This window comes from Anolis carolinensis, chromosome 1, assembly GCF_035594765.1.
Source record: "Anolis carolinensis isolate JA03-04 chromosome 1, rAnoCar3.1.pri, whole genome shotgun sequence".
Lineage (NCBI taxonomy): Eukaryota > Metazoa > Chordata > Lepidosauria > Squamata > Dactyloidae > Anolis > Anolis carolinensis.
In genome coordinates this window covers 261,008,242-261,033,765 of record NC_085841.1, presented here as the reverse complement: position 1 = coordinate 261,033,765, position 25,524 = coordinate 261,008,242, and the positions used below count along the sequence as shown (strand labels likewise).

General features: G+C 42.0%; 1 protein-coding gene across 2 annotated transcripts in view; it reads right to left on the bottom strand.

The window, feature by feature from the left end:
• The window catches only part of LOC100567043 (ras-like protein family member 12), a 38,134-nt gene extending 13,052 nt beyond the window's left edge, over window positions 1–25,082 (bottom strand). For both annotated transcript variants that reach the window (XM_062967531.1, XM_062967532.1), the window contains exon 1: window positions 24,493–25,082. In XM_062967531.1, the coding sequence (XP_062823601.1) occupies window positions 24,493–25,063 (571 nt within the window). In that variant the 5' untranslated portion in view covers window positions 25,064–25,082. The remainder of the gene's footprint in view (window positions 1–24,492) is intronic.
• Between the last annotated feature and the right edge of the window lie 442 nt (window positions 25,083–25,524).

Here is a 25,524-nt window from a genome sequence, read left to right as displayed (position 1 = left end):
GCCATGCCAGATGCAGCAAGCAGGGATGAGCTGCCTTTATTATGCCTGGGAATCTGTACCCATTACTCTGGGAAGAGCAAGAGGAGATATTTTCAGGTTGACCCTTCTGCTAGTTCCAGAGGGAGCCTGCCTTGTTTCCTGGTAAACAATGGAAGAGTGACCCATGACCATGGCTCTTCTCACTTTCATTGTAATTGCTGGGTAAGCAAGCATTTGGCTAGGAGCTAGCTTTCTCCCCCCCCCCCTTTCTCTTACTTTCTCTCCCCAGTTTGTTTAAATTTAGAAGAATGTAAGGTGAGAACACATATAGCACAGGAAAGGTAATCGAAAACCTCTCCTCTGGGATGTGTCACTTGTACTTAAAGCTCAGTTCCTTCTTGTGACTGATTTAATGAGGGCAAAGGCTTTTGTTGAGACTGAAATTTTGGCTACCGGGTTTAGCAAAATGCTATGCCTTCCCCTTCTTCCTTACTTTACCATGGGAAAGCAGAGTCTCCATCTTAGCTCCCAGCACATTTGTTCTGAAGAAAGACCAATGCAGGGCAAGAAATGATGGTTCCCAAAGGGAAGCTGCCCTAGTGTAGCAACAAACCTTTTAGAAGATGGTGATGGAAACATAAAATGAAAGAGGAAGAAGTGTTTGATACATTTGGATGGGAGTCATTCAGTGTATGGGTGCTACATGGCTCATTGAAGATCCAATGTAGCCTCTAGGACAGTGGTTCTCAACCTGTGGGTCCCCAGATGTTTTGGACTTCAACTCCCAGAAATCCTAACAGTTGGTAAACTAGTTGGGATTTCTGGGAGTTGTAGGCCAAAACACCTGGGGACCCACAGGCTGAGAACCACTGCTCTAGGACATCCTGACCACTTCAGGCAACCTTCCCTGGCTTCTTATTTTGGAGATAAACAAAGGATTTCAACCCCAATACCTACTCCCTGGGAGAATATTTCACTGTAAAAAAAATGTTTTGGGGATCAGTCCAAAACAGCCAGAAAAAAAACCCAGGTTCCCCCTGAAGGTGACTGGGAGTGATGAAATGCCCCTTTCAGTCACCCAAAATGTGGCTGCAACATTGTGGTGCAGCTTTCTGGGATCTCAAGAGAACCCAAAATGCCCCCCAAACATACCCATGCCCTCCGTGGATATGTAGGTGGCTGACTACCAGTATCAGAAGTGTCTAATTACCGAAGACTCTTCACAAAAGTGAGACTAAATGTACTTCCATGAGAGCTAAATGGCAGACTATCTAGTATCCCCTACTCCCAAAGATTATGCCCGTGCAGTGGAAATTAAATAGAATCATTAGAACATATCTTGTTGAGTGCAGCTATTACTCAGCCCAACGAAGTCAACTCATAAACCCAATCCTGACCCGATTGTCTGGCCATGCCCCGCAAGGGAAGGTCAGATATCTTATGAAGGATAAGCACCACGAGGTGACCCTCACAGTGGCAAAGTTCCTTACAGTGGCAGCAAGGCTGAGAAAGAGCCTAGTCTCCAAACAGGGTGTTACCTGACTTTGTGTAGTATGTGTTTGTTTAGCACATTGCTCCAGTTTTGAATGTTTTGTAAACTCCTGTATCTTACCCACTTAACAGTTGCGGTTCCATGGACTGTATTAAAGTTATATATATATACTAGCTGTGCCCGGCCACGCGTTGCTGTGGCATTGTCTGGTGGTGTTGGTGAGAACTTCTTGAGGTAGTGGTGGTATTGAATGTCTGTTGTATGGTTGTCTTTATGTTTAGTATGCATTTGGTTGTTTGTGTACTGTGAAAGTGGTGAGGGTAGAGGGGGTCTATGTCCCTGCGTAGTATTGTATAGTATTTATACGTTGTCCATTTGTTGTTTTAAATTCATTGTGATATTTTGGTGCTAAATTTGTAAATACAGTAATTACGACATAGCATTACTGAGCACTGAACTACTTTTTCTGTCAAATTTGTTGTATAACATGATGTTTGGTGCTTAATTTGTATAATCATTACCTAATTTGATGTTTAATCAGCTTTTCCTGAATCCCTTCTTATTATCCAACATATTCACTTATCCAACGTTCTGCCGGCCTGTTTATGTTGGATAAGTGAGACTCTACTATATATTTATAATCTTATATTATCTGCTTAGAACTGGATTATATGAGGTCCCTTCTACACAGCTGTATAAAATGCACACTGAAGTGAATTATCTGCCAGTGTGGACTCAAGATAATCCAGTTCAAAGCAGATAATATAAGATTATAAATGGGTAATATTGCTGTGTGGAAGGGCCTTGAGTCTACACTGCCATATAATCCAGTTCAAGTCAGATAATCTGATTATCTGAGGCCTGAGGCCCAACTGTGCCTGTCCCCTGGGCTGAGTAGGTTGCTAGGAGACCAAGTGGGCAGAGTTTAGCGTTCTAACTGGCAGCAATTGGATAAAAAACAATTATTCCTCTCCCTCTAATTAGGACTTTATTTTTCTTTTCTTTTTGTTGTATGAACATAGAGGCATGGGTGAGGGGTTGTGTTGCCAAGTTAATGTTTCTGGGATGTGTAGCTTTGTTGTTTTGTCCTAGGCCAAATTTTTTTATCCTTTTATATATATAGATAGTATCAGAAGTATCATGAAGACTGCAAGACCATTTTGAGTGTTCGGTGATGCTGAATATTTGAATTTTGTCAAAATGAAAGATTTGAGATAAACTGCTGTGGACAAATGTATGCCAATGTACTTTGATAGAATGAATCACCCATACAAGTTACTCCAGCTGCCCAGCCAGAGTGGCAATTGCATATAGTCCAACATATTTTAAGATTGCCAGGTTAAACCATGTTGCTGTACAGTGGTACAAGGTAAATCTACCTTGAGCTTTAGTTTGTAATTTACAGAACCTGCCCAAGGTTCTGAACACAATCCCCCAAATAGATTTGACAACTTGATTATCTCCTTTAAAGTTTGGGCTTAATCCCAGAGCAAATTCACCACCCTCCTGACACAGAAGCTGGCAGGTACCATTATTTCAAATCCTAAATGCCCCAGATAGCATAGTCAAAGGCCAAGTATTCAAGGAGTTGAAGTCTAAAGTCTCAGGGGTGTTAGAACTTTAGAACTACTTCTCTAGATCTTAATTTGCACTTGGTATGAGCTACAGTGCCTATTCCCATAGAAATTACTATGGTGAGTTCGGCAAAGAATTTTAAATATACAGTATTTGATTTAAAATACAGGCAGAAATAGTAGAAAATCTATGAGGAAAGTGTTATATGTAAATATTACAGAGGTAGAATTAACTTCTTCTGATGCTGTGTCAATTTCCAAAGTGAGAAGTATGTTTTTGTGAAAGTGCTGCGTTTACTATTCTCATATAACTTACAGAAAATAGCTAAGATGATACAACAAATGATGACAGTTAAGGAAGGAAGTTCAAAAGCAGGGTTATAATGAACAATAAGAAACTAATGACAACAGATAATTTGCATAACGTTACAGTGGTTAACAAAGGCATCAATAGCTAAAATATTTTCTATACACCAGCTCAGTCATTAAACTAGTCAAGAAATCAGGAATCACAATAACTCCATCTCTCCCTTTTTCTCCCCCCTCCCCTTTCCTTTTTTCCTTTTTCTCCTTTCTTATTGTTATATAAATTCAAAATGTTTAGTAAAAAAAAGAAATCAGAAGACAAATTGAGGCTTGGAAGAGCAGCAAGGTATGATCATCAAGTGAATAGATACATGATTTAGTACCATAGTCAGGAACATTTCATACAATCATAGAGATGGAAAGGGCCTTTTGGGCCAATAGCTCCAACCCCTTGCTCAGTACAGGATCTCCATTGACCTACAGCATCTCCATCAGGACATCTCCATCTTTTTGGAGATGTCCACAGACGGAGAGCCCATCACCCTTCCAGGCAATTGATTCCATTGTCAAAGCATTGTCAGGAAGTAAGACAAACAACAGTTTAAAGTGCTTCCTTGGGCAATATTGCTAAAGGAGATAGAAAGGTTATAAAATGGGAGGAAATGATACTTAGAAAAGAAAAAAGCACTGGACCGCTCAGAAATACAGGCTCTGTGCTCTTTAAGAAAAACAACTACCAGCAATTATGGCTTACATGTAATTTTAAAAGTGAGCATGGTAATTTTCACATAGTTTGTTCTGTATGTCACCAGATGACCATTTATACTCATTATAGCTTAGTATTTTAAATTTAGGGGTTAAAAAGAGTAGACATTATATAGAGCAAACTATCACTTAGAGCCAATGAGTACACAAAGGACTGGATTGTTAGAGCAGTGGTTACCCATCCAAGGAGACATGAAGAGAAAGTACAAAATATCCAGCCAGCCAGGGGCAAGAGGGACAGACAAAGATAATACACAGGGTTCAGAGGTTCAAGAATGTAGGTGGTTTTGGCTACAAAAGGCAGAAAAAGATGTGGGTGGGCTCCTCTTTAGGAAACAGAGATGTGGTTAAGGTCTAGACTTAGCACAAGTTCTGAGAATCCCTACATCATGTAGGGAGGTATTTAGAAGAAGGATAATATTACTTACAGTACTGTCCCCAAACCAACAAGATTCTGGAAACACAACAGCAGAAATATAGACATTTTAAAGTTTTGCACTGACATACCATCGTTCCCTGTGTGAGCCCATTTACTACCTGAGATCTCATCAGCTGATTCTTATGTCCCTTTTACCCTAGTCTGAAGGGCAATGTATCATACAGGGATTTTAAACCATAGCTACAAAACATTGGATCATTCATCCAGAACAGACCATAGGACACAACCCAGATTGTTGTACACATGGTTGGGCAATGTGTGGCCTGTCCACTCCCAAGGCTTTCTCCCTACATTACCCATGACCTCAAGAACGATTTGATGGCCATAAAAACAAAATTACCTCTCCTCATAGCATTTAGACTATTTTGGTATAATTCTGATTATACCAACCAATTATTTATTAGTTCATTTATTAGGTCATGATCATGCAATCCACCATATTTTGGCTTCCTCCCATTCCAGGCTGGCTTTGTCACTACAGTCCTGGTCTCTTCAAAGCAAAGTTGAGTGTTAACAAGAAGCCATTGTTTAAAGTTAGCTAACTAACCAGGATGAAACTGTGGCTAATGCACACTTTAAGCAACAATCCCTTCTTTCAGATGCAATATAGAATTGTGATTTAAAAAGACCAGTACTACAATACCAAAATCTGGGCAGAGGATATGAGGGAAAAGGAGGGCCAGCCAGTTAATGTTAACTTGATGGATCATTGTTTAGAACAGCAACAGTATCACTGTATTATAGACTCTACAAGTGTACTTGAAGGTACTTCTGATAAGACAATATTTTGTTTTTAAACTACAGCTCTTAGAACCCTTCAGCCAGCTTTTCCAGTAATCACAGAATGACATACTTGAAAGATACTACAAGGGGCATCCATGTGGGAAGACGCAATCAAAGCACTCCCAATGGATGGCAATTCAGCCTCTGTTTAAGATCCTCCAACGGATGAGACCCCACCAGACTCTGAGGCAGTGTATTCGACTGTAAAACAGCTCTTGACATCAGAAGGTTCTTCCTAATGTTTAGGTGGAATCTCTTTTCCTGCAATTTGAATCCATTGCTCCACGTTCTAGCCTCCAGAGAAGCCAAAAACAATCTTGCCCCCTCCTCAGCATGACAACCTTTCTAATATTTAAACATGGCTCTCATGCTGCTGCTGCTCAGTCGTTTAGTCGTCTCCGACTCTTCATGACCACATGGACCTGTCCACGCCAGAGCTCCCTGTCGCCCGTCACCGCCCCCAGTTCCTTCAAGGCCAACCCAGTCACTTCAAGGATACCGTCCATCCAGCTTGCCCTTGGTCGGCCTCTCTTCCTTTTTCCTTCCATTTTCCCCAGCATCGTGATCTTTTCCAAGCTTTCCTGTCTCCTCATGATGTGGCCAAAATGCTTCAGCTTTGCCTCTAATATCCTTCCCTCCAGTGAGCATCCGGGCATTATTTCCTGGAGGATGGACTGGTTGGATCTTATTGCGGTCCAAGGCACTCTCAGGATTTTCCTCCAGCACCAGAGTTCAAAAGCGTTTATCTTCCTTCGCTCAGCCTTCCTTATGGTCCAGCTCTCGCATCCATAGGTTACTATGGGGACTACTATTGCTTTGACTATGCGGACCTTCGTTGCCAGTGTGATGTCTCTGCTCTTCACTATTTTGTCAAGGTTGGCCATTGCTCTCCTCCCAAGAAGGAAACGTTTTCTGATTTCCTGGCTGCAGTCTGCATCTGCAGTGATCTTCACGCCTAGAAATATAAAGTCTGTCACTGCCTCCATGTTTTCTCCCTCTATTTGCCAGTTATCAATAGGTGTAGTTGCCATGATCTTGGTTTTCTTGACGTTTAACTGCAACCCAGCTTTTGCACTTTCTTCTTTCACCTTGGTGATAAGGCTCCTCAGCTCCTCCTCGCTTTCGGCCATCAGAGTGGTATCATCTGCATACCTAAGGTTTTAATGTTTCTTCCAGCAATTTTAACTCCGGCCTTGGATTCCTCAAGCCCCGCATGTCGCATGATGTGTTCTGCGTACAAGTTGAATAGGGAGGGTGAAAGTATGCAGCCCTGCCGCACTCCTTTCCCAATCTTGAACCAGTCTGTTGTTCCGTGATCTGTTCTTACTGTGGCTACTTGGTCTTTATACAGATTTCTCAGGAGACAGACAAGGTGACTTGGTATCCCCATACCACCAAGAACATGTCATAGTTTATTATGATTCACACAGTCGAAGGCTTTAGAATAGTCAATAAAGCAGAAGTAGATGTTTTTCTGAAAGTCCCTGGCTTCCTCCATTATCCAGCGGATATTGGCAATTTGGTCTCTCGTTCCTCTGCCTTTTCTGAACCCAGCTTGGACATCTGGCAACTCTCGCTCCATGTATTGCTGGAGTCTGCCTTGCAGGATCTTGAGCATTACCTTACTGTCATGGGAAATAAGTGCCACTGTACGGAAGTTTGAGCATTCTTTAGTGTTTCCCTTTTTTGGTATGGGGATATAAATTGATTTTTTCCAATCTGATGGCCTATCTTGTGTTTTCCATATTTGCTGGTATATGGCATGCATCACCCTGACAGCATCACTTTCCAAGATTTTAAACAGCTCAGCTGGGATCTCAGCTCTCATGTCCCTGCTCAGTCTTTTTCCCTCCAAGCTAAAGATACCAGCTTCCCCAGCCATTCCTCATAGGGCTTGGTTTCCAAACTTTTGATAATTTTGATCACCTTTCTCTGGATATGTTCTGACTTGTCAATATCCTTCTTGAATTGTGGTAACCAAAGCAGAATAGAGTGGCACTATCCATCTCCTCACACTGGGGTTTTTTGGCCCCCTTTTCCTCTTCGGGACGGGGCCTGCTGAGTGCCATCAGATGACGCTGGCTTGGCCCTGCCCCCATTCCTCTCAAAGTGGCAAAGAAGCATTGCAAGACGCTTCCTCACCCACGATGGAGAGGTAAGTGGGTTTTAGGTAACTCCAACAAGCTAAGGCCAATGCGGCAACACACATTGCCCTTTTTCTCATCTTATGAGGACAGGGACAGGGCGCCTTGTCCCATTATCCCTATCAGATGAGGGTGTGTGGGGTGCCGTGAAACAGAGCAACGTGTGAAGAGGTTGTTTGACTTCTCTAGATCTGGACACTATACTCCCATTGATGCAGCATAAAATCACATTGGATTTTTTGGCTTCCTATCATAGACTCAGCTGTGTTTTTTTTAATCATTAATTTTGTATTCCTTTCTGATTGCTTTACTGAACTTCTTTGAACTTTTTGGAGAAGTGGTATAAAAATATTTTAAATAGACAACCCCATCTGGTTTTGTTTCAGAATTGTTCTACAAATGCATGTGGTTGGAACGTCACTGGCTTTATTTCAAGTGTCCAAAAGCACATCAGATACATAATGGGGATAGGGAAAGTTATTGTAACTTTATTGTATGACACTACTGATGACACACAGACCACAGTAGTACTGGAAAGAGCTATTGTATTGTTTCCTTCCTCAAAAAAAGGTAAGGTTAGACAGAGGAGCCATGGGGAATTTCAGGACATGTCTCCCTCCAGATAGCAAATTCTCTTTCTAGACAGCAACAATGAAATGTGAGCTATGCACGTTGGTAAGAATACTATACAGCCAAAATATGTTCAGACAAAAAAGAAATATAAGCCCATTCAATTCCCTTGCTGCTATCTCTTCAAACTTTGCCATGGCTTTATGAAATAAAGTGAAAAACAGCTATTTTAGCTGGAGTATTTTAGCTGATTTATTTATTTATTTCGTGTCAAAAGCATTGCATAGCAAATACATTTTAAAATGATGAAGAAGAAAAAAAGGAAATCACAAGCAACCCAAAAGCATTGGATGAATATTAGCTGATAAAGGAAAGGGACTGATGGAAATTCCTGTTCCTCCAAGGCCAAGGACAAATATAAAGTTTTTGTGTGATCATACCATTTGACTCTGAAAATGATTTAACTTTAAAAAATACAGTATCATTTTAGAAAACACTAGCTATGCCCAGCCACGCGTTGCTGTGGCGAAGTATGGTGGTATGGGAAATAAAGTAATGAGGAATTGGTGGTAGTTAAGGTAAAGGGTAAAGGTTTTCCCCTGACATTAAGTTCAGTCATGTCTGACTTTGGGAGTTGGTGCTCATCTCCATTTCTAAGCTGAAGAGCTGGCATTGTCCATAGACACCTCCAAGGTCATGTGGCCAGCATGACTGCATGGAGCACCGTTACCTTCCCACCGGAGCAGTACCTATTCATCTACTCTCATTTGCATGTTTTTGACGTTCTGCCAGCCTGTTTATGTTGGATAAGTGAGACCCTACTGTATATTTATAATCTTATATTATCTGCTTAGAACTGGATTATATGAGGCCCCTTGTACACAGCTGGATAAAATGCACCCTGAGGTGGATTCTATGGCAGTGTGGAGTCAAGATAATGCAGTTCAAAGCAGATAATATGAGATTATAAATGGGTTATATAGCTGTGTGGAAGGGCCTTGAGTCTACACTGCCATATAACCCAGTTCAAATCTGATAATCAGTATTTTATAGGCAGTGTGGAAGAGGCCTAAGTCAGACCTAACTCTGCCTGTCCCCTGGGCTGATTGGGTTGCTAGGAGACCAAGTGGGCGGAGCTTAGCCTTCTAACTGGCAGCAATTGGATAAAAACAATTATTCCTCTCCCTCTAATTAAGACTTTATTTTTCTTTTCTTTTTGTTGTATCAACCTAGAGGCATGGATGAGGGGGTGTGCTGTCAATTTTCGAGGTTGTGGGGTGTTTAGTTTTGCTGTTTTGTTGGTCGCCGGGATTCCATTACTCTTTTATATATATAGATATCCATGGCTGTTTGGGATACCAAGAGTTCAGAAGAAGGATGCAAATTTGACCCTATCAAATTAGTCTTTCAGCCAACCAGACTGATATATAAGTGTCTTCAAGAATAAATGAATGAAATCTTTGGAACTAGTCAGAACATTATCCGTTTAACACAGAGAAAGCATGGCTCAGCCAGGCCACACTTTGAATAAAACCTCCCCCATAGATAAGAAATGTGCAGACGCTGATTCATAATTGACAAAATGGATGTTAACATGCAGCAAGTAGATTCATTACAGATAATAGCAGTAAGAGGCATAAATTACAATTTTCAATTCACTCACATCTCTGCTTTTAAAACAGCAATAAGAGCCAGGTTGGCTGTGTAGAAAGGTCACCATCCTTGCTAAGGGTGCAATGCCATTTTTTAAACCCTGTCTTTCTTACTAAAAAGCTTTCAGGTGACAATGGTCAGTGATCCCTGGCACACAGAGATACATGCAGCATGTTAGACCTTTAGGGCTGGCTCTGGGTTGGAAAGACTAATAGTTTTTAGCTGTACATAGCTTTTAATTTGTTCTGATCCTTTGGACCCTTTGCAGGAAGAAAGGTATGATATAAAATAAAAAAATACATTCCCAACAAGGTGTTTGATGGCGAGCCACCTCTTCCTCTTATATTGCTGGGGGGTTTGTAAAGGGAACTGTAACTGCTAACAGTAATCCAATTATCTTCAGACAGTTGAATTTAGGAGCTTTCATTTTAACTTCTATAGTGCCTCAAAGTGATCATACATTGAGAGTATTATGGGAAATTAAAATAGCATCTCCCAGTAAAAGTTATCTGATACTGAGTGGAGCCGAATATCCATTTCATAAGTAAGGCGAGAGCAGGCAATCGTGCTATGTTTTGCCAAGTTGCCAGAGCCTTGACAACTGCCTTAAGTTCCACATAAAGATTAGCACTATGCTATCTGCCTAGATGGGCAGACTATTGTAATTTCCCTCCATTTATCTTACATAAATTGATGGGGTGGAATTGTTTAAGAACACAAGAATAACAAATAATAGAAATAAGCCTAAGGAGAGTCTAGAAATGTAAGTGGCTCTGTTGATTTATTGGGGTGGGCAACTGCCAAGGAGTGGGAGCACAGTGCTTTCCTGATGGTCTACACTCCCTTTGTTGTCCCCTATATCTCTAATTCCACCTCAAATTTGAAATGGGTTTAAAATGGGTCCCAACTGGCCCAAAATACCCCCATTTCTTCCCCTATTTTAGCAGAATTAAATTTAGAGGAAATAATTTGTAAGGTGGCTCCAAAAATGACAGATAACATGGCAAAATGGCCAATAGTATCCCTGCGTTTTTTTTGGGCGGGAGTATGTTGCTTATTTTGGAATAAAATATTTCCCCATAATTTGGGGAGGGGGCATAAGGGCCCTAGTGGGAATGACTTTGGGACATTTATACAGATCACTCTGATCTATATTTAAAGTTTTAATAAAACGCAAACTGTTAGGATGAGCATTTCTCATCCAGAATTTCAAACCTGAAATACCACAAAATCAAAAATTGTCTACATGTGTGGCTGAGATAGTGACACCTTCGCTTTCTGATGTTCATAAACACATATCAGTAAATTAATTTTGTGTTTAGACTAGGGTCCCATCTCCAAGATATCTTATGCAAGTATTCCAAAATCCAAACAAAAAACAAACAAAGACTAACCTGAAATATGGAACTCTTCTGGTCGTAAGCACTTCAGATATGGAATGTTAAATCTGTATTGGGTCTTTTATAAAGCTAGCAGATCTTTTCCAATCAAGTCCACAAACCCCCACAAAATACTTTGTTTTGCAACAACAGGGATAGCTCATAATAATATATAGTTGCTAGGAAAATGCATTTCTCCTCAAACTAGGATGGGGAAACAGAGGGGGGACAAATGATGTAAATGTCCTTGCTAATCAACAAGTCCTTTGAGCCTGTGGGCTGTAGCTTCATAGCCCCACTGCTCCCTAGTTTCAAGATCTGTGCCTGCTGTCTTCACTCCAACACAACTCCCTGTAGGTCCAAGCTGTGGAACCCAGCTGTGGCTTTCGGGCTTTAGTGACCAAAACAGAATTTCATAGATGGCCTTTGGATTAGAGGTTCCACAAATTCCACAGCACAGAGCATGATTCATGCAAAAAAGGCTTGAAACCTCAACAGTCAAAACATTGCCATTTGTTTTCTTTTAGTATTTGAAAATGTTTAATGTGTTTTTACTATGCTTATTCTGCTCTGTGTCCCAGTGTGAAACCCCATGGAGACTAAACTAATATTGAGAAATATGAAAAACAGATCTAAAATAACAAAACATGATATAAAAAGACACAAAGAATAACAAATCTCAACAATTATCTTGAAAATCTGAAGCACCAGGGTTTAGATGATTTTTTCTTAGGAGTGATTTCCAGAGCTGAAGAGATACAAATGAGATGGCTCTTCTTCAGATATTCCCGAATTTCACCTCACAATTAGTTAATATATAGAACAAGTCTTCTGTTCACCCACCCAATCTCAATAGATGTGGACTTTTATCAGGAAGATCACAATCCCCTGAATAAACTATTTGGGCCCAAATTCATAAAGGATTTAAAGATAATACTACTTATTACTCATTACACTGTGTAACAAAATTTGAAAAAAAATCTGTTATTGGTTTGAAAGTGTTATTTCCTGTTTAATTGTGTGGTACTTATGTTGAAAGTAGTTGTTATACTCCAGAAACTTCGCTGAGGGTAGTACTATTATTTCCTTCAGTTTAGGCACACTTCATTTGCAATTTTTCCTTAATGAAAATATGCAAAATTTAACTTTTCAAAGTGCAGACCGCAAAAACAAAGTTTTTGCAGTTTAATAAACTTTCCCCATGTTTTTATGATAGAACCAATTAGGAAGTGACATGTATAACCCAGGAACAATAATCGTGTTGCATAGTTTTATGTTTGTTTACTTATTGCTTCATCATGGCAATCCTAAGGCAAGCTCTCAAACAAAGAAAGCACGTAAACTTGATTTCATAAATTAAAAGTAGTTGTTCAGACCAAACCAACTTTTTTGATTAAAACAAATTGAAATAAGGATGTTAGGAAGACCCAGTTAAAAGTTGACAAGTGACAACAATGGGCCATATTTGGCAAAATGTTCAAGAAATACAGGGATAACAATGACTGGTTGTCAGTCAATGTGATGGAATTTGATACGTAGAGTAGGGCCATGCAACCAAAAATGCAAAATCACTATCATGTCTCTTGCTGGGAAGTGCTTGCTGGTGGCAACACAGCACTGGCTTCACTGCTGATGTGGACAGTAGTCTGGGCTTCAGATTGATCTGTCCATATCTCTGAGACTGTGAGATCATTAAATCTCATGTTCTGTAGATGTGGATTAACAGCTGGATGCAGAGGTTGTTTTGTGATCCCAGCCACATATCATATGGACTCCCCACAGCAGCTAAGCAATGAGTCCACTTTAGTTTGACTATGTAGATAAAGCCTCAGGTAAACAAGTGAAAACACACAAAAATAATCCACAGAGCCTTCATAACAACTGTCTGGGGATTTCCCGCGTTCCCTTTCAATAACACCAAAGATCATATAAATAGTCTATATACCTTCTGGCTTTCCCTTGAGGAAGGGGTAAAATAACAAAAGTGCTGCCAGCGGCAATATTTCTGGATCAGATGGATAGCCCTGTTATAAGTAGCTGCTTTCAGAAGCCACCTCAGAAGCAAGTGAGATGAAGGGGCATATATTCGCTTGGTAATGGGGGCTAGATAAAGAGCATTCCTCAGAGCCTTTACACCATAAAGTGACATCTTTTGATGCACAGTAGACTGCTGCTTGTACAGTCACTCTGACACAGAACCTGTGAAAGTTAATTACTGAAATACTCAGAAACCTCCAGCAATGACGGCCACCCATCACCTCCAAAAGCTATGTCTCCAAGTTCTGCTCTGATGGTTTGGCAGAACAGAAGGAAGAACCGAACAGAGGTACCGAAGGTTAGGTTTCATTTGAGAGACGCTGCTAGAAATAGTTATAAGATGACAGCGCCATGTCAGAGGTGGGGGAAATGTACTAACAACTAAAAAGAAGCAGACTGTAATTAGCTACATCTTTCAGGACTTTAATGGTAAAGGGCAAGATAATGGAACATATCAGCTTGGAGTTCTGGGAAGTGCCTGTTTCCACAGCATGAACTGGGCAGGCTCCCAGTGTTAAAGTGCATGGGTCTATATTAAGAAGAGAGCCCAATTAAACTGATTAAAAATGTCAAGGAAAAACAACAGAAGGCAACATGAAAAAGTAGTTGAGGGCACCAGCAGAGTACTTTGATGCTAAGATCAAGCACCATCAGTCCAATTTTTATCCAATTTTTATGAAGACCTCAGAAATGGTGGAATGTGAAAAACATCTCCATTTACTGCTGATAATATTGGGAAAATAATAATGGCACAAGCGCTTATGCTTATGTCAAACACAAAACAGTTTCTGACATACTAAGCAGAAGAGCTCTTGAAGAACAAATGAGCTTTGACGGGTTACTGGTTTATTTTTTACTTTACATTCTGTTCATCCCACTTTTGAAAGTTCAGAGGGGAAAACGCCACAAAGAATGAAAAATATATATAAAAACACTCTTTTTGTACAGATATGTACAATGATCTATATTATACTAGAAGATAACATATTCAAGCGCCTCAATGAAAGAGGGGAATGTTGAAAGGAACCCTTGTTATTTGATCAAAGTAATGTCGTTACAGTTGCCAAGTTGCAACTCTATACTGCTAGCAGAGCCTAGAAAAGCTTCTTTTTTCCATTGCCTGTGTTGGCTGAAGGGTTCTGGGAATTATAGTTCAAAAATACATTTCCAAGCTCTGGCCATTGAGAAAGCAGAGCTGTTTTGGCAGAGCAGCAGATACGAGAGAGAATCTTGGCTCTTGACCCACCAGCTGATGAACAAAGGGATGAATCTACATTTTCCAAACTGGGACTTTCCAGAGATGTCAGATTAGAATAACCACCATACATAAAGCTGTGGTCCAAGATAACTAGAGAGCATAAAGTAGGGCAAAGCTGGGCTGGTTGTACGAATGGTTTGACCCAGGAAAAGGCAGGTTTATATGTTCAAAAGCAACAGTGAATAGGCCTTAGAATTGCAAATGCATAATTAGCATGAAATATAGCAATTAATGCAAGAAGAGCTGGATGGACAAGTTACTTCTCTTAGTACTATTCTAAAATCTATGGCCATGCCTTAAAAGATTTGCAGATTCTGATCCATTCATTGGAGTTTCATTATTTGCCATTTCAATTGACATTTCTTAAAGATGAGCAACAAAAGCCCGTCAAATGGACAAACTGAAGATTGAAGGTTCATTCCCCCACCCAATAGTTGGTATTGTTTCTTCCTGTCTTTATCATTCTCATAAATACTTTAAAGTGGTCAGATGCTTTTGAAATTAATAAGCCAAGGGAGCTTTCCAGATAATGTTCATTGTTGAATGGAAATACAGAAGGGGGACCTCACTGCCCCCCTATACCATCCCCAAGTACACCACTGAAGACTGTCACAACAGGGCCTACGAAAAAATCCGCAAAACAGCAAATCCGCAATAAGCAAACCGCGAAGTAGCAAGGGAACACTGTACCTAAAATAGCTGCTAGGTGACATTCAGAAAACTTCTACTGTTGCCAGATTTTCCAGATTCCCAACATTGAGCTATGGGGACCCCATTTGGGGTCGGGACCTACAGTTTAAGAGGCAGCGATCTAGTGGCTGGTGTGTTAGACTGGGACAGTAAAGAACCAGTTCTTGCATCCCTCCATCTCAGCCAACCATAAAACTTCCAAAGGAACCCTGCATCAATCACTTCCTCTCTCAACCTGGCCTGTGATATTGTAAGGATCAAATAGAGGAGGCAGAGAGCCATTGTAAGTAGGTAAAGGTTTTCCCCTGACATTAAGTCTCGTTGTGTCCGACTCTGGGGGTTGGTGCTCATCTCAATTTCTAAGCTGAAGAGCCGGCGTTGTCTGTAGACACCTCCTAGTACATGTGGCCGGCATAACTGCATGGAACTTGCTGAACTTTCAGTCAGCGAGTCTAGCATCTCAGCAGTTTAACCCGCTGCACCAACAGGGGCTCCCATTGTAAGAAAGACAGTATATAATGCTAAGTAAATAAATTAACGTCAAGTACTTATACATGCAACTGTGGAAACATTTATTGAAGATATCAGAGTTACATTAGTCACGTTACCTCCATTCTTACTGGTTTTCAAACTTATTTTATTTCCCTTCACTTACTGCAGTGTGTCAGACAGCCATCCAAAAAATCTGCTACGTGAATACAGTTCATGTGACAGTGCTAACAATTTTATTTTCCATCTGCTACCTCTCTCCATTTTTTGTTTTGCTTGATCCCACTTACAATTACACTATTCAACAGTGGAGAGCTTTGTATACCTAGGAAGCTCCTCAAATCCATCCAGCAAGCAGCTGGGTAGGGGGTGGATGCTCAGCGTCAGCACATGCTTACTTCCCACACGGAACATCTTGCTGGCTCAGGACTTTCTAGCATTCCATAAGCCAACAGCAGAACCACATGGAGATGCTGCTGTTCATGGGACTCAGTGGGAACTGGAGAATGCATGTCTTTAACCCATGAAATTCCTCTTGCTATTAAACTTTCTGCCCAGTGTTGTCTAAAATGTCACCCATTTCAGCTCCAACATGAGAGGGATGCTGTCAAACACATGTCTGTGTAATGTAAAAGGAAGGAGGCTCTGTAAAGACACCAGTTGGGATCTAGAGCTCCAGATTCTCTCTGTTGGACAAAGCATTTTTCTTAGATCATGCTTCATTTGCTAAAATTAAAATCTGGATATCACACATTCTGAAACAGACCTCTGTTCTGTATTTATATACTGAAATCAAAACAAATGTTAAAGTCTATTGCCCTTTTTGAAAATATTAAATGTTTAACTCCTTTCCAGATGCTCCACATTTCTGTCTGGCATCAAAGAAAATAATGGGCCAAATTCAGCTAAGCTTCCTCTGATATTCTATGGAAAGTACAGCCTGCTCTATCACTAAACGAGATAGTGGGGGACAAATACTAGGTATCAGCAATGAGAACATAACATGGAAGGCATGTGGTTTCAAGAGCCTTTCTTAGAGCAATAGCATGGAGCAAACTATGGGTTGAAGTGAAACAGGAACCAGTGTAAGGGTGGTAAGAAAAGGAAGGCAGCAAGGCCATCCTCATACCTTGTGATGCATGAGAGACCAGAACTTGGAAATGTTACTTTTTTGGACTATAATTCCCAGAATCCCACAGTCCACTCCCATATTCAAGGTAGACCCACTTTGTTTTCTGCTGATCCAGACTAGGGCAGAGCAATGGATTCAAACTACAGGAAAAGAGATTCCACCTAAACACTGGGAAAAACTTCCTGATGTTAAGAGCTGTTTGACAGTGGAATATGCAGCTTCGGAGTGTGCTCGAGTCTCCTTCTTTGGAGGTCTTTAAACAGAGGCTTTAATTGTGTATTCCTACATAGCAGGAGGTTGGACTAGATGGTGTTTCTGGTTTATTCTAGGTTTCTAGATTCTATGAAAAGTAGCTTTTCTAAACTTTGTGCAAGACAGCAAGGTAGCAGAACCTGGCAAAAGTCCAGTTTGAATGGATGTGACCTTCACAGAAATCTGCTCAGGGATCCTTTGCCAAGAGGTAGGAAGTGTGACAGAAATGGAATTCTCCCCTAAATGAAGAGAAATGTAGCTCAGCGAAGGAAAGACATGATGCTTGCTTTTAGCAGTAAGCATTTAGATAACTTCCAAAGTTACATTACATGGGAGGATGAGGGATGAATCCTTTTCTGTTAAGAGTGCAGTCATTGACTCAGAAGGCAACAAAAAACAAATGTTAATGATCATCTTTAGGTGGAAGAGAGATTTCAGGAATGCAGCCACTGATAGTTCAGTTGTGACTAGCCGTACTTATAGCAAGGAGCTCCACTCATGTTAGATAAGTACATAAGTAATCAAGAACTGGGGAGCAGTTGGCAGTACTTATGAGAACCTTGCAAGAAACTCTAACTCTTGCTTCAACAGAAGCAAGAAAGAAATCGAGTTGCTAATTACTATGTAAATTGATAGCCATTGTAACAAAATGCCAGGTTGGTGTGTAAAGACATTTCTAGGCCTTGGTAGGAAAGGCAGAGCCAGGCAAGGGGAGGAGAGATCAGTCAGCTCCATATATGGTAGTGCAGTATGATTGGTTGATGGAACTGGGGGGAGTTGCCTAGCAACAGGAGGTAGGCGGCGCCAGAGAGAGTTATTCAGACAGAGTTAGTTCAGTCAGGGAGTAGAGTGTGAAGGATGAAGGAAGGAAAACTTTGGGGGCTGGTAGTTAAGAATTTTTGTGAGGAACTGTTAAATCAGCCTTCGGGGAGAAGTGCTGGATATTGTAGTGAGCCTCTAAGAATTAGAGTGCTTATTATAAGAGTCTCTGGAAGGGAGGTTTGAGAGGGTTTAAAAAGTATTTTTTGTTCTCTTGTGAGGGAACAGTTTTCTGAGGAAGTCAAGTTTGAGAATCCATTCTAAGTAACCAACCTGATAATCTATTGAAACCAATACGCAACCTTTTTGTTCAAGTTCTAATAAACTTCACAACTCTGTTTTTATTTCACCTCAAGTTTTCAGTGTGTCGTTCTATATATAAATATAAGGAGGTGGCCTGTCTGCTTATTAACCATCACTCTATAAGTCAGAGTTTCCCTCCATATTTCGGTGGCTCTGTGTGCTAGCTCTGGTGAGCAGTGGTACATATATGTTATAATTGGTAGTAGTAATGGCCTTGTACGCTACAGCCATGAAGCCCAGGGCACAACATAAGTTTGAAGTCCTGGTGCTCATCATGACAGGACTCATAGTGACACCCTCAAGCAGAGTCCAAGGCTGTAGGTACATCTATCCATATCAACAGTTCAATTCTGGCTGGTTTCAGTTGTACTAAAAACAGGTCTTTTGTAGATCCAATGGATCCTTCCTACCCTTTCAGGACCAAAACATTTTCACAGTACCTGGGATGAGGAAAAATGGATTTTACCAAACAATACATTATTGTTGGGGAAAATCAATTTCTCATCATCCTGAGTACTGAGAAAGTTGCAGCTAAGCTCACAGGCAACAGGAAATCTAGAGGGAGAGGGCATCATATTTATGCATTTGATTTGTACCCCACATCTTTTCATTACAGCTCAGCATAGCTAACATTAATATTTAAAAACACAGATTTCCTAAAATACATTAAGTTCCCTAATTAAAGAATACTGATATTTGAGTTTTGGTTCCATCACAACACTGAAGGAGAAGATTCAAGTCTGCCTTGACTGATGGACATTCTACCACTCTCTGTGTGTGCTGGGATATATACTCAGTTTATACAGCTTTAAATGGGTAGGCAATCAGTTACCCTCCAGAATTTTTGTTCTTCACTTCTTACCAGCCTCAGCCAGATAATCGGAATAGTAGTCTAAAGCTTCTGGAAGCCCACAGACTGCCTGGTAGAGAACGGACGGAGAGCCAAGAGTCTCTAGCTAAAGTTAGGGCACAGAGTCCATGCCAATGGGGCAATGATCTATTATTATCATTTATTTACATCAAGTGTACATGGCACTTTGCAATTAAACAAGCAGAAGCCATGAGATATTCCAAAGGTGTACAATCTAAAGTGTGTATTCAACATAAAATAAACACAATGGGCTTCTGTAAATAAAGTACAAATAAATGAAAAGTGTGTGTGTGTGTGTGTATATACACACAGAGAGGAGTGGAGGATTTCTACTGGGTTTTAGCCTAAATTTTAATGAGGCTACTACTATTCACATGGGGGGGGGGGGCAAGTTTAAGCACAGTTAATAGTTTCTTTCAAAGTCAGAGTAAAGTCCCGTTTGAATGCAAGCCTTGTACCCTCAAACTAACAGGGAAAATAGTAAGCATTTGACAAAGTTTTAAGATTCACCTTCTCAACATGCATGTTCTAGTAGATGAATGGGCATCCTTTGTACTGCCAGTTGTGTTGCACTACAACTCACATAATCCCAGACCACTGGCCCTAGGCCTTTGGGATATAAGATTGAAGACACGTGAAGGGCCAAAGGTTCCTCCTGAATCCCTTTTTAGAGTAACGAGGGAGTGAACGTTTAATTCTATCCAGGCAGCAAAAAGTCTTGGAGAAAAGAGTTGTATTACCAGTGCAAAATGACTGGGGGTGGGGTGGGGAAGACCATGCTGTGAGGCTCTTTCATCTCCTCCCATCCTTTCAAATGCAGGAGAGAGTCCAGCGGGAGTTCATCTTCCTTCCTCACACATGCTTTAGAAACGTTTTGATGTTAATAATGTGGATAACAAGACTGGGATAATGAAAGGAGGTCAATGGAAAGAGTGCTGGATAGAGAGGCAAAAAGCCATACTCCACATCCCTCTCAAGCATAAGGCTCAGCAAGTGGCCCTCAGTTTGACAACAGAGTTGTTTTCCTAAAGTCAACCTCAACATAATATGTAGCTGTGTTTCCCACAGCACTTAACTGGGGAAGGTGTGAGATACGGAGGGTCTGTTGGTATATATTTCTGGGTCAACGACAGTAAATCAGGAAGGGTTTCTGAGCTCTAGCTGTTTAGCATCTGCTACCAAAAGGGATTTCTCCTCCTAAAAGAAGCCATTGTAACAGAAAGAGTTGAGAATAAGCAGAAGTAGGCTTTTGTCCAGGTTCAGGTCAAATGTGATCACTAAGGCCCTTTCCATACAGCAGAATAACATTCTGCATTATCTGCTTTGAACTGCGATTTATGGCATCCCAGTTCAAAGCAGATATTGCGGGATTTTCTGCCTTGATTTTCTGGGTTATACGGCTGTGTGAAAGGGCCCTAAAAGAAATTTCCTGCAAGGGACTGGGTTCAGGGGATTACCCAGATCTTTAATTCTGAAGATGGATCTTTTTTTTCCTTGTCTGAACATTGGATCTCTGGGTGACAAACAACACGAGAAGCCCACCTGCTAAACAGACCCAATTCTCCCCCTTCCCTTGATATTTCATTGCCAGGACAGGAGCCACTTCACATGATGAATGGGATTTATGGACCCAGGCTGAATTTTAATGGCATGACAATAAAGGGTTACAAAGACTCCTGACACCACTACAGGTAGAATTCTACCTTACTGTTAAAACAATACATTTGGGAAGGGAGTAATACTATGGGGATGTGCCAGCCCAGTACAGTGAACCAGGGTACATCCACACTGCAGAATGAAGGCAATTTGATCCCACTTTAACTGCCATGGCTCAATGTTATGGAATTCTGGAGTTTTCATTTTACAACGTGTGCTTCTGCCTAACCAAACTACAAAGCCCAGAAGTCCACAACATCAAGGGTTTCAGAGTAATTCTATAGTATAGATGCAGCCCAGGACACTGGAGGCCAGACTTTGAATCCCTGATCAGCCATTAAACCCACTGGCTGAATTTGTTCACACACTCTCAGCCTCAGAGGAAGTCAATGGCAAAGCTCTAGGGAACAAAACTTGCCAAGAAGACCCCCCTCCCAAATGCAGGGGTTCTTAGCCTTTTTTTGTCCCAGGAACCCCTTTGCTAGTCAGGTGAAAACTCCTTCTCAGAATGTTAGCAGCAGGAGCATGTGATCCTCCACATCAGGATGACTTTAAATTTTAGTTTGTACAATGTACGCAGCAGGACTATGATCTAGTAATTTCAAAATATGGATGAGTGCCAGTGATTTCTGGAGATATGAAACAATTGTAGTGCAATATAAAATGAATACTGCTGTTATGTTACCGCATATGTTCATAAGTGAAGAAAACACTAGATTGCAGTTAGAAGTCAGGGAACACAAAAATAATAGGTTGCTCTGAGTTTTCTGGGCTGTATAGCCATGTTCCAGAAGCATTTTCCGAACTGTATAGCCATGTTCCAGAAGCATTTTCTCCTGATGTTTCACCCACATCTATGGCAGGCATCCTCAGAGGTTGTGAGGTCTGTTGGAAAACGATGCCAGTGGGGTTTATATGTGGAAGGTCCAGGGTGGGTAGTAAATAAAGAACACCTCTCAGAAAACAGAGTAATTCCAGACATGAAACAATCACAGCCAGTTAACATATACCACCAAAGGATTCCCCCAGGCAGGAATCAACAGACTTTGAAGCTGCAAGACCATTCAATGCAAATCAAGCTGGCCAACTGCACCATTCATGCTTGCCTCAAGCAGACAAGAGTTCTTTCTCCCACCCTGGACATTCCACAGATATATAAACCCCACTTGCCTAGTTTTCCAACAGACCTCACAACCTCTGAGGATGCCTGCCATAGATGTGGGCAAAATATCAGGCGAGAATGCTTCTGGAACATGGCCATGCAGCCTGGAAAATGCATAGCAACCCAGTGATTCCAGTCATGAAAGCCTTTGACAACACTATAGCAGATAGTTTTATGACACTCAACATTGTGATGTCTTTAAATTTTACTTTTAACACAGCAAGACAATGGTCGTGTGTGATCTAGTAATTTCAAAGTATGGATGAGTGCCAGTGATTTCTGGAGATATGCAGCAACTGTAATACGATAGTAAATGTATACTGCTGTAATTTCCGGCATACGTTCAAAAGTGAAAGAAATGCTAGACTGCAGTTAGAAAGTCAGAGGGCACAATGATAATACGTTATGGGCTCTTTTTTTTCAATTCAAGCTCATGCACCCCCTGAAAATCTTTGGGTTTGTGGATGTTGACATGTTAAGAAGCCTGCCTTTATAGGTTCACCTTAGATTGGAAACAACTTTGAGGCACACAAGAGTCCACACTGCAATATATTCCAGTTCAAAGCCAGTAAGGTGGGATTTTATTAAGCTGTGTGGAAGAGGCCTAAGCAGAAGTAGGCTTTTGTCCAGGTTCAGTCCAAGTGTGACTACTAAAATAAATTTCCTGATAGGGAGTGGGCTCAGGAGACTACCTGGCTCTTTAATTCTTTAGGGTTGGCGGTTCGCATCCGCGGAGCGGAGTGAGCTCCCACTGTTAGCCCTGGCTTCTGCCAACCTAAAGGTAAAGGTTTTCCCCTGACATTAAGTCTAGTCGTGTCCGACTCTGGGGGTTGGTGCTCATCTCCAATTCTAAGCCAAAGAGCCGGCACTGTCCAAAGACACCTCCTAGGTCATGACTGCATGGAACACTGTTACCTTCCCACCGGAGCGGTACCTATTAATCTACTCCAATTTGCATGTTTTCAAACTGCTAGGTTAGCAGAAGCTGGGGATTCGATTTCTGGATTCGAACTGCTAACCTTTTGGTCAGCAAATATAGCAGCTCAGCAGTTTAACCCTCTGGACTACCAGGGGACCCTTCTGCCAACCTAGGAGTTCGAAAACATGCAAATGTGAGTAGATTAATAGGTACCACTTCAGCGGGAAGGTAACGGCACCCCATGCAGTCATGCTGATCACATGACCTTGGAGGTGTCTATGGACAATGCCGGCTCTTTGGCTTAGAAATGGAGATGAGCACCAACCCCAGAGTCGGACACGAGTAGACTTAAGGTCAGGGGAAAACCTTTACCTTTACCTAATATTACAGTATAAGTGGTATAGTAAGGTACAATATAGTAATATATAATGCTAATATTGTACTATGGTAATAATATAATATGTTGTATGCACATATAACTTGTAAGCCGCTCTGAGTCCCCTTAGGGGTGAGAAGGGCGGGATATAAATGTAGTAAGTAAATACAGTAGAGTCTCACTTATCCAAGCCTCGCTTATCCAAGTTTCTGGATTATCCAAGCCATTTTTTTAGTCAATGTTTTCAATATATCATGATATTTTGGTGCTAAATTCATAAATACAGTAATTACAACATAACATTACTGCGTATTGAACTACTTTTTCTGTCAAGTATAACATGATGTTTTGGTGCTTAATTTGTAAAATCATAACCTAATTTAATAGGCTTTTCCTTAATCCCTCCTTATTATCCAAGATATTCGCTTATCCAAGCTTCTGCCGGCCCATTTAGCTTGGATAAGTGAGACTCTACTGTATCTTAATTCTGAAGATGGGTCTTTTTTGCTTGTCTAGGTGACACACAGGCATGAGAAGCCCACCCACTCCCCCGCAAAGACACCTCCCTGCCAAACATAGAATCATAGAATCATAGAATAGTAGAGTTGGAAGAGACCTCGTGGGCCATCCAGTCCAACCCCCTGCCAAGAAGCAGGAAATTGCATTCAAAGCACCCGCAACAGATGGCCATCCAGCCTCTGCTTAAAAGCCTCCAAAGAAGGAGCCTCCATCACAGTCCGGGAAAGAGTTCCACTGCCGAACAGACCTCACAGTGAGGAAGTTCTTTCTAATGTTCAGGTGGAATCTCCTTTCCTGTAGTTTGAAGCCATTGTTCCGTGTCCTAGTCTGCAGGGCAGCAGAAAACAAGCTTGTTCCCTCCTCCCTATGACTTCCCCTCACATCTTTATACATGGCTATCATGTCTCCTCTCAGCCTTCTCTTCTGCAGGCTAAACATGCCCAGTTCTTTAAGCCTCTCCTCACAGGGCTTGTTCTCCAGACCTTTGATCATTTTAGTCGCCCTCCTCTGGACACTTTCCAGCTTGTCAACATCTCCCTTCAACTGTGGTGCCCAGAATTGGACGCAGTATTCCAGGTGTGGCCTGACTAAGGCAGAATAGACCCAATTCTCCCCCTTCCCTTGATATTTCACTGCCAGGACAGAAGCAAGGGGATTGATCTCCTAAAGTGGACCCTTGAGAGCCTTTGCCTGCCTTTAACGCGGATGCTGCGCTCGCGAGCCTGACACGCGTGTTTCCCTTGAGCCAGAGGATAGGGGACAGGACAGGCACAAGAGTCACGAGGGGGACTTTTGCCGGATGCGGAAAGTTTGGGCCAACCGGGAGAGGGTCAGGTTGCAATGGGGGGAGAGAGTGGGAAGTGGTGCATAGGCAGCACAGGCCCCCCAATCCCTTCCCCTCCGCCCCGCGAGAGGCTCCGGGTACCTGTCTTGCCCACGGCGCCTTGTCCCAGCACCACCAGCCGCAGGGTCCGCGCGGGGTTCAGGCTCACGGAGCGGCGGAGCGGGCGCGGGAAGCTCATGGCCGGCAGGATCCAGGAGGCAAGACCAGGAAGAAAGAGGAGAGGAGCAGGCGAGACCCACGGAGGGAAGAGCCAGGGCGCCCCGGAGAAGCAGGCAGGCAGTGGGGCAGCGTGGGCGAGCGGAGGGGCAAGCTCCACCCAGAAGAGGGAGAGGGAGAGGGAGGATTGTGGGCGGGCAGTCTCCCCTCTACCTCCCTCTTGGGAGCCTCCTCTCTTTGGGTCGGAACATTTGAGCGAAGCTGCTGCTGCTCCTTCTCGCCTGCTTCCCTTTGAATCACAGAATCCCAGAGTTGGGAGACTTCTTGTCCAGGCACACAGCGTTGCAAAAAACAACAAAGCGTCTGCAGAGAAGCTTTGTTTGGAAGACTTAATAGTGTATTTGAGTTGTTTGAGAATGAGTAGCTGTGGCTGGAGTTGGACCAGGCATGAGCCAACTTGGGCCCTCCGGGTGTTTTGGACTCCAACTCCCGCCATTCCTCACAGCCTCAGGCCCTTTCCTTTTCCCCCTCAGCCGCTTAAGCGGCTGAGGGGGAAAAGGAAGGGGCCTGAGGCTGTGAGGAATGGCGGGAGTTGGAGTCCAAAACACCCAGAGGGCCCAAGTTGGCCCATACCTGTTAGACTGTTAGCATAGGCTTGTGCTGAACATATTGCAAAGCGGATAGAAGAAGCAAATGTTGCTTATAGAATCAGAATTGGGAAACTTTTCCTCCAGGTCTATAGGCCACACAGGATTGCAAAAACAAATGGCCTGTATTTGGAGACTTAAACACAACAGAGCTTTCCAAACTGTGTGTCTGTCCTTATACTTTTGAATGTCTAGTTCTGTCATGCAAATGTAATGCGAAATCTTAAGTCTGTGTTATTACAGATTGATGTTGATAAATAGAAGCTCTTACGTGTGCCCGCGATCCAGAGTCACCCGCAGAACAATAACG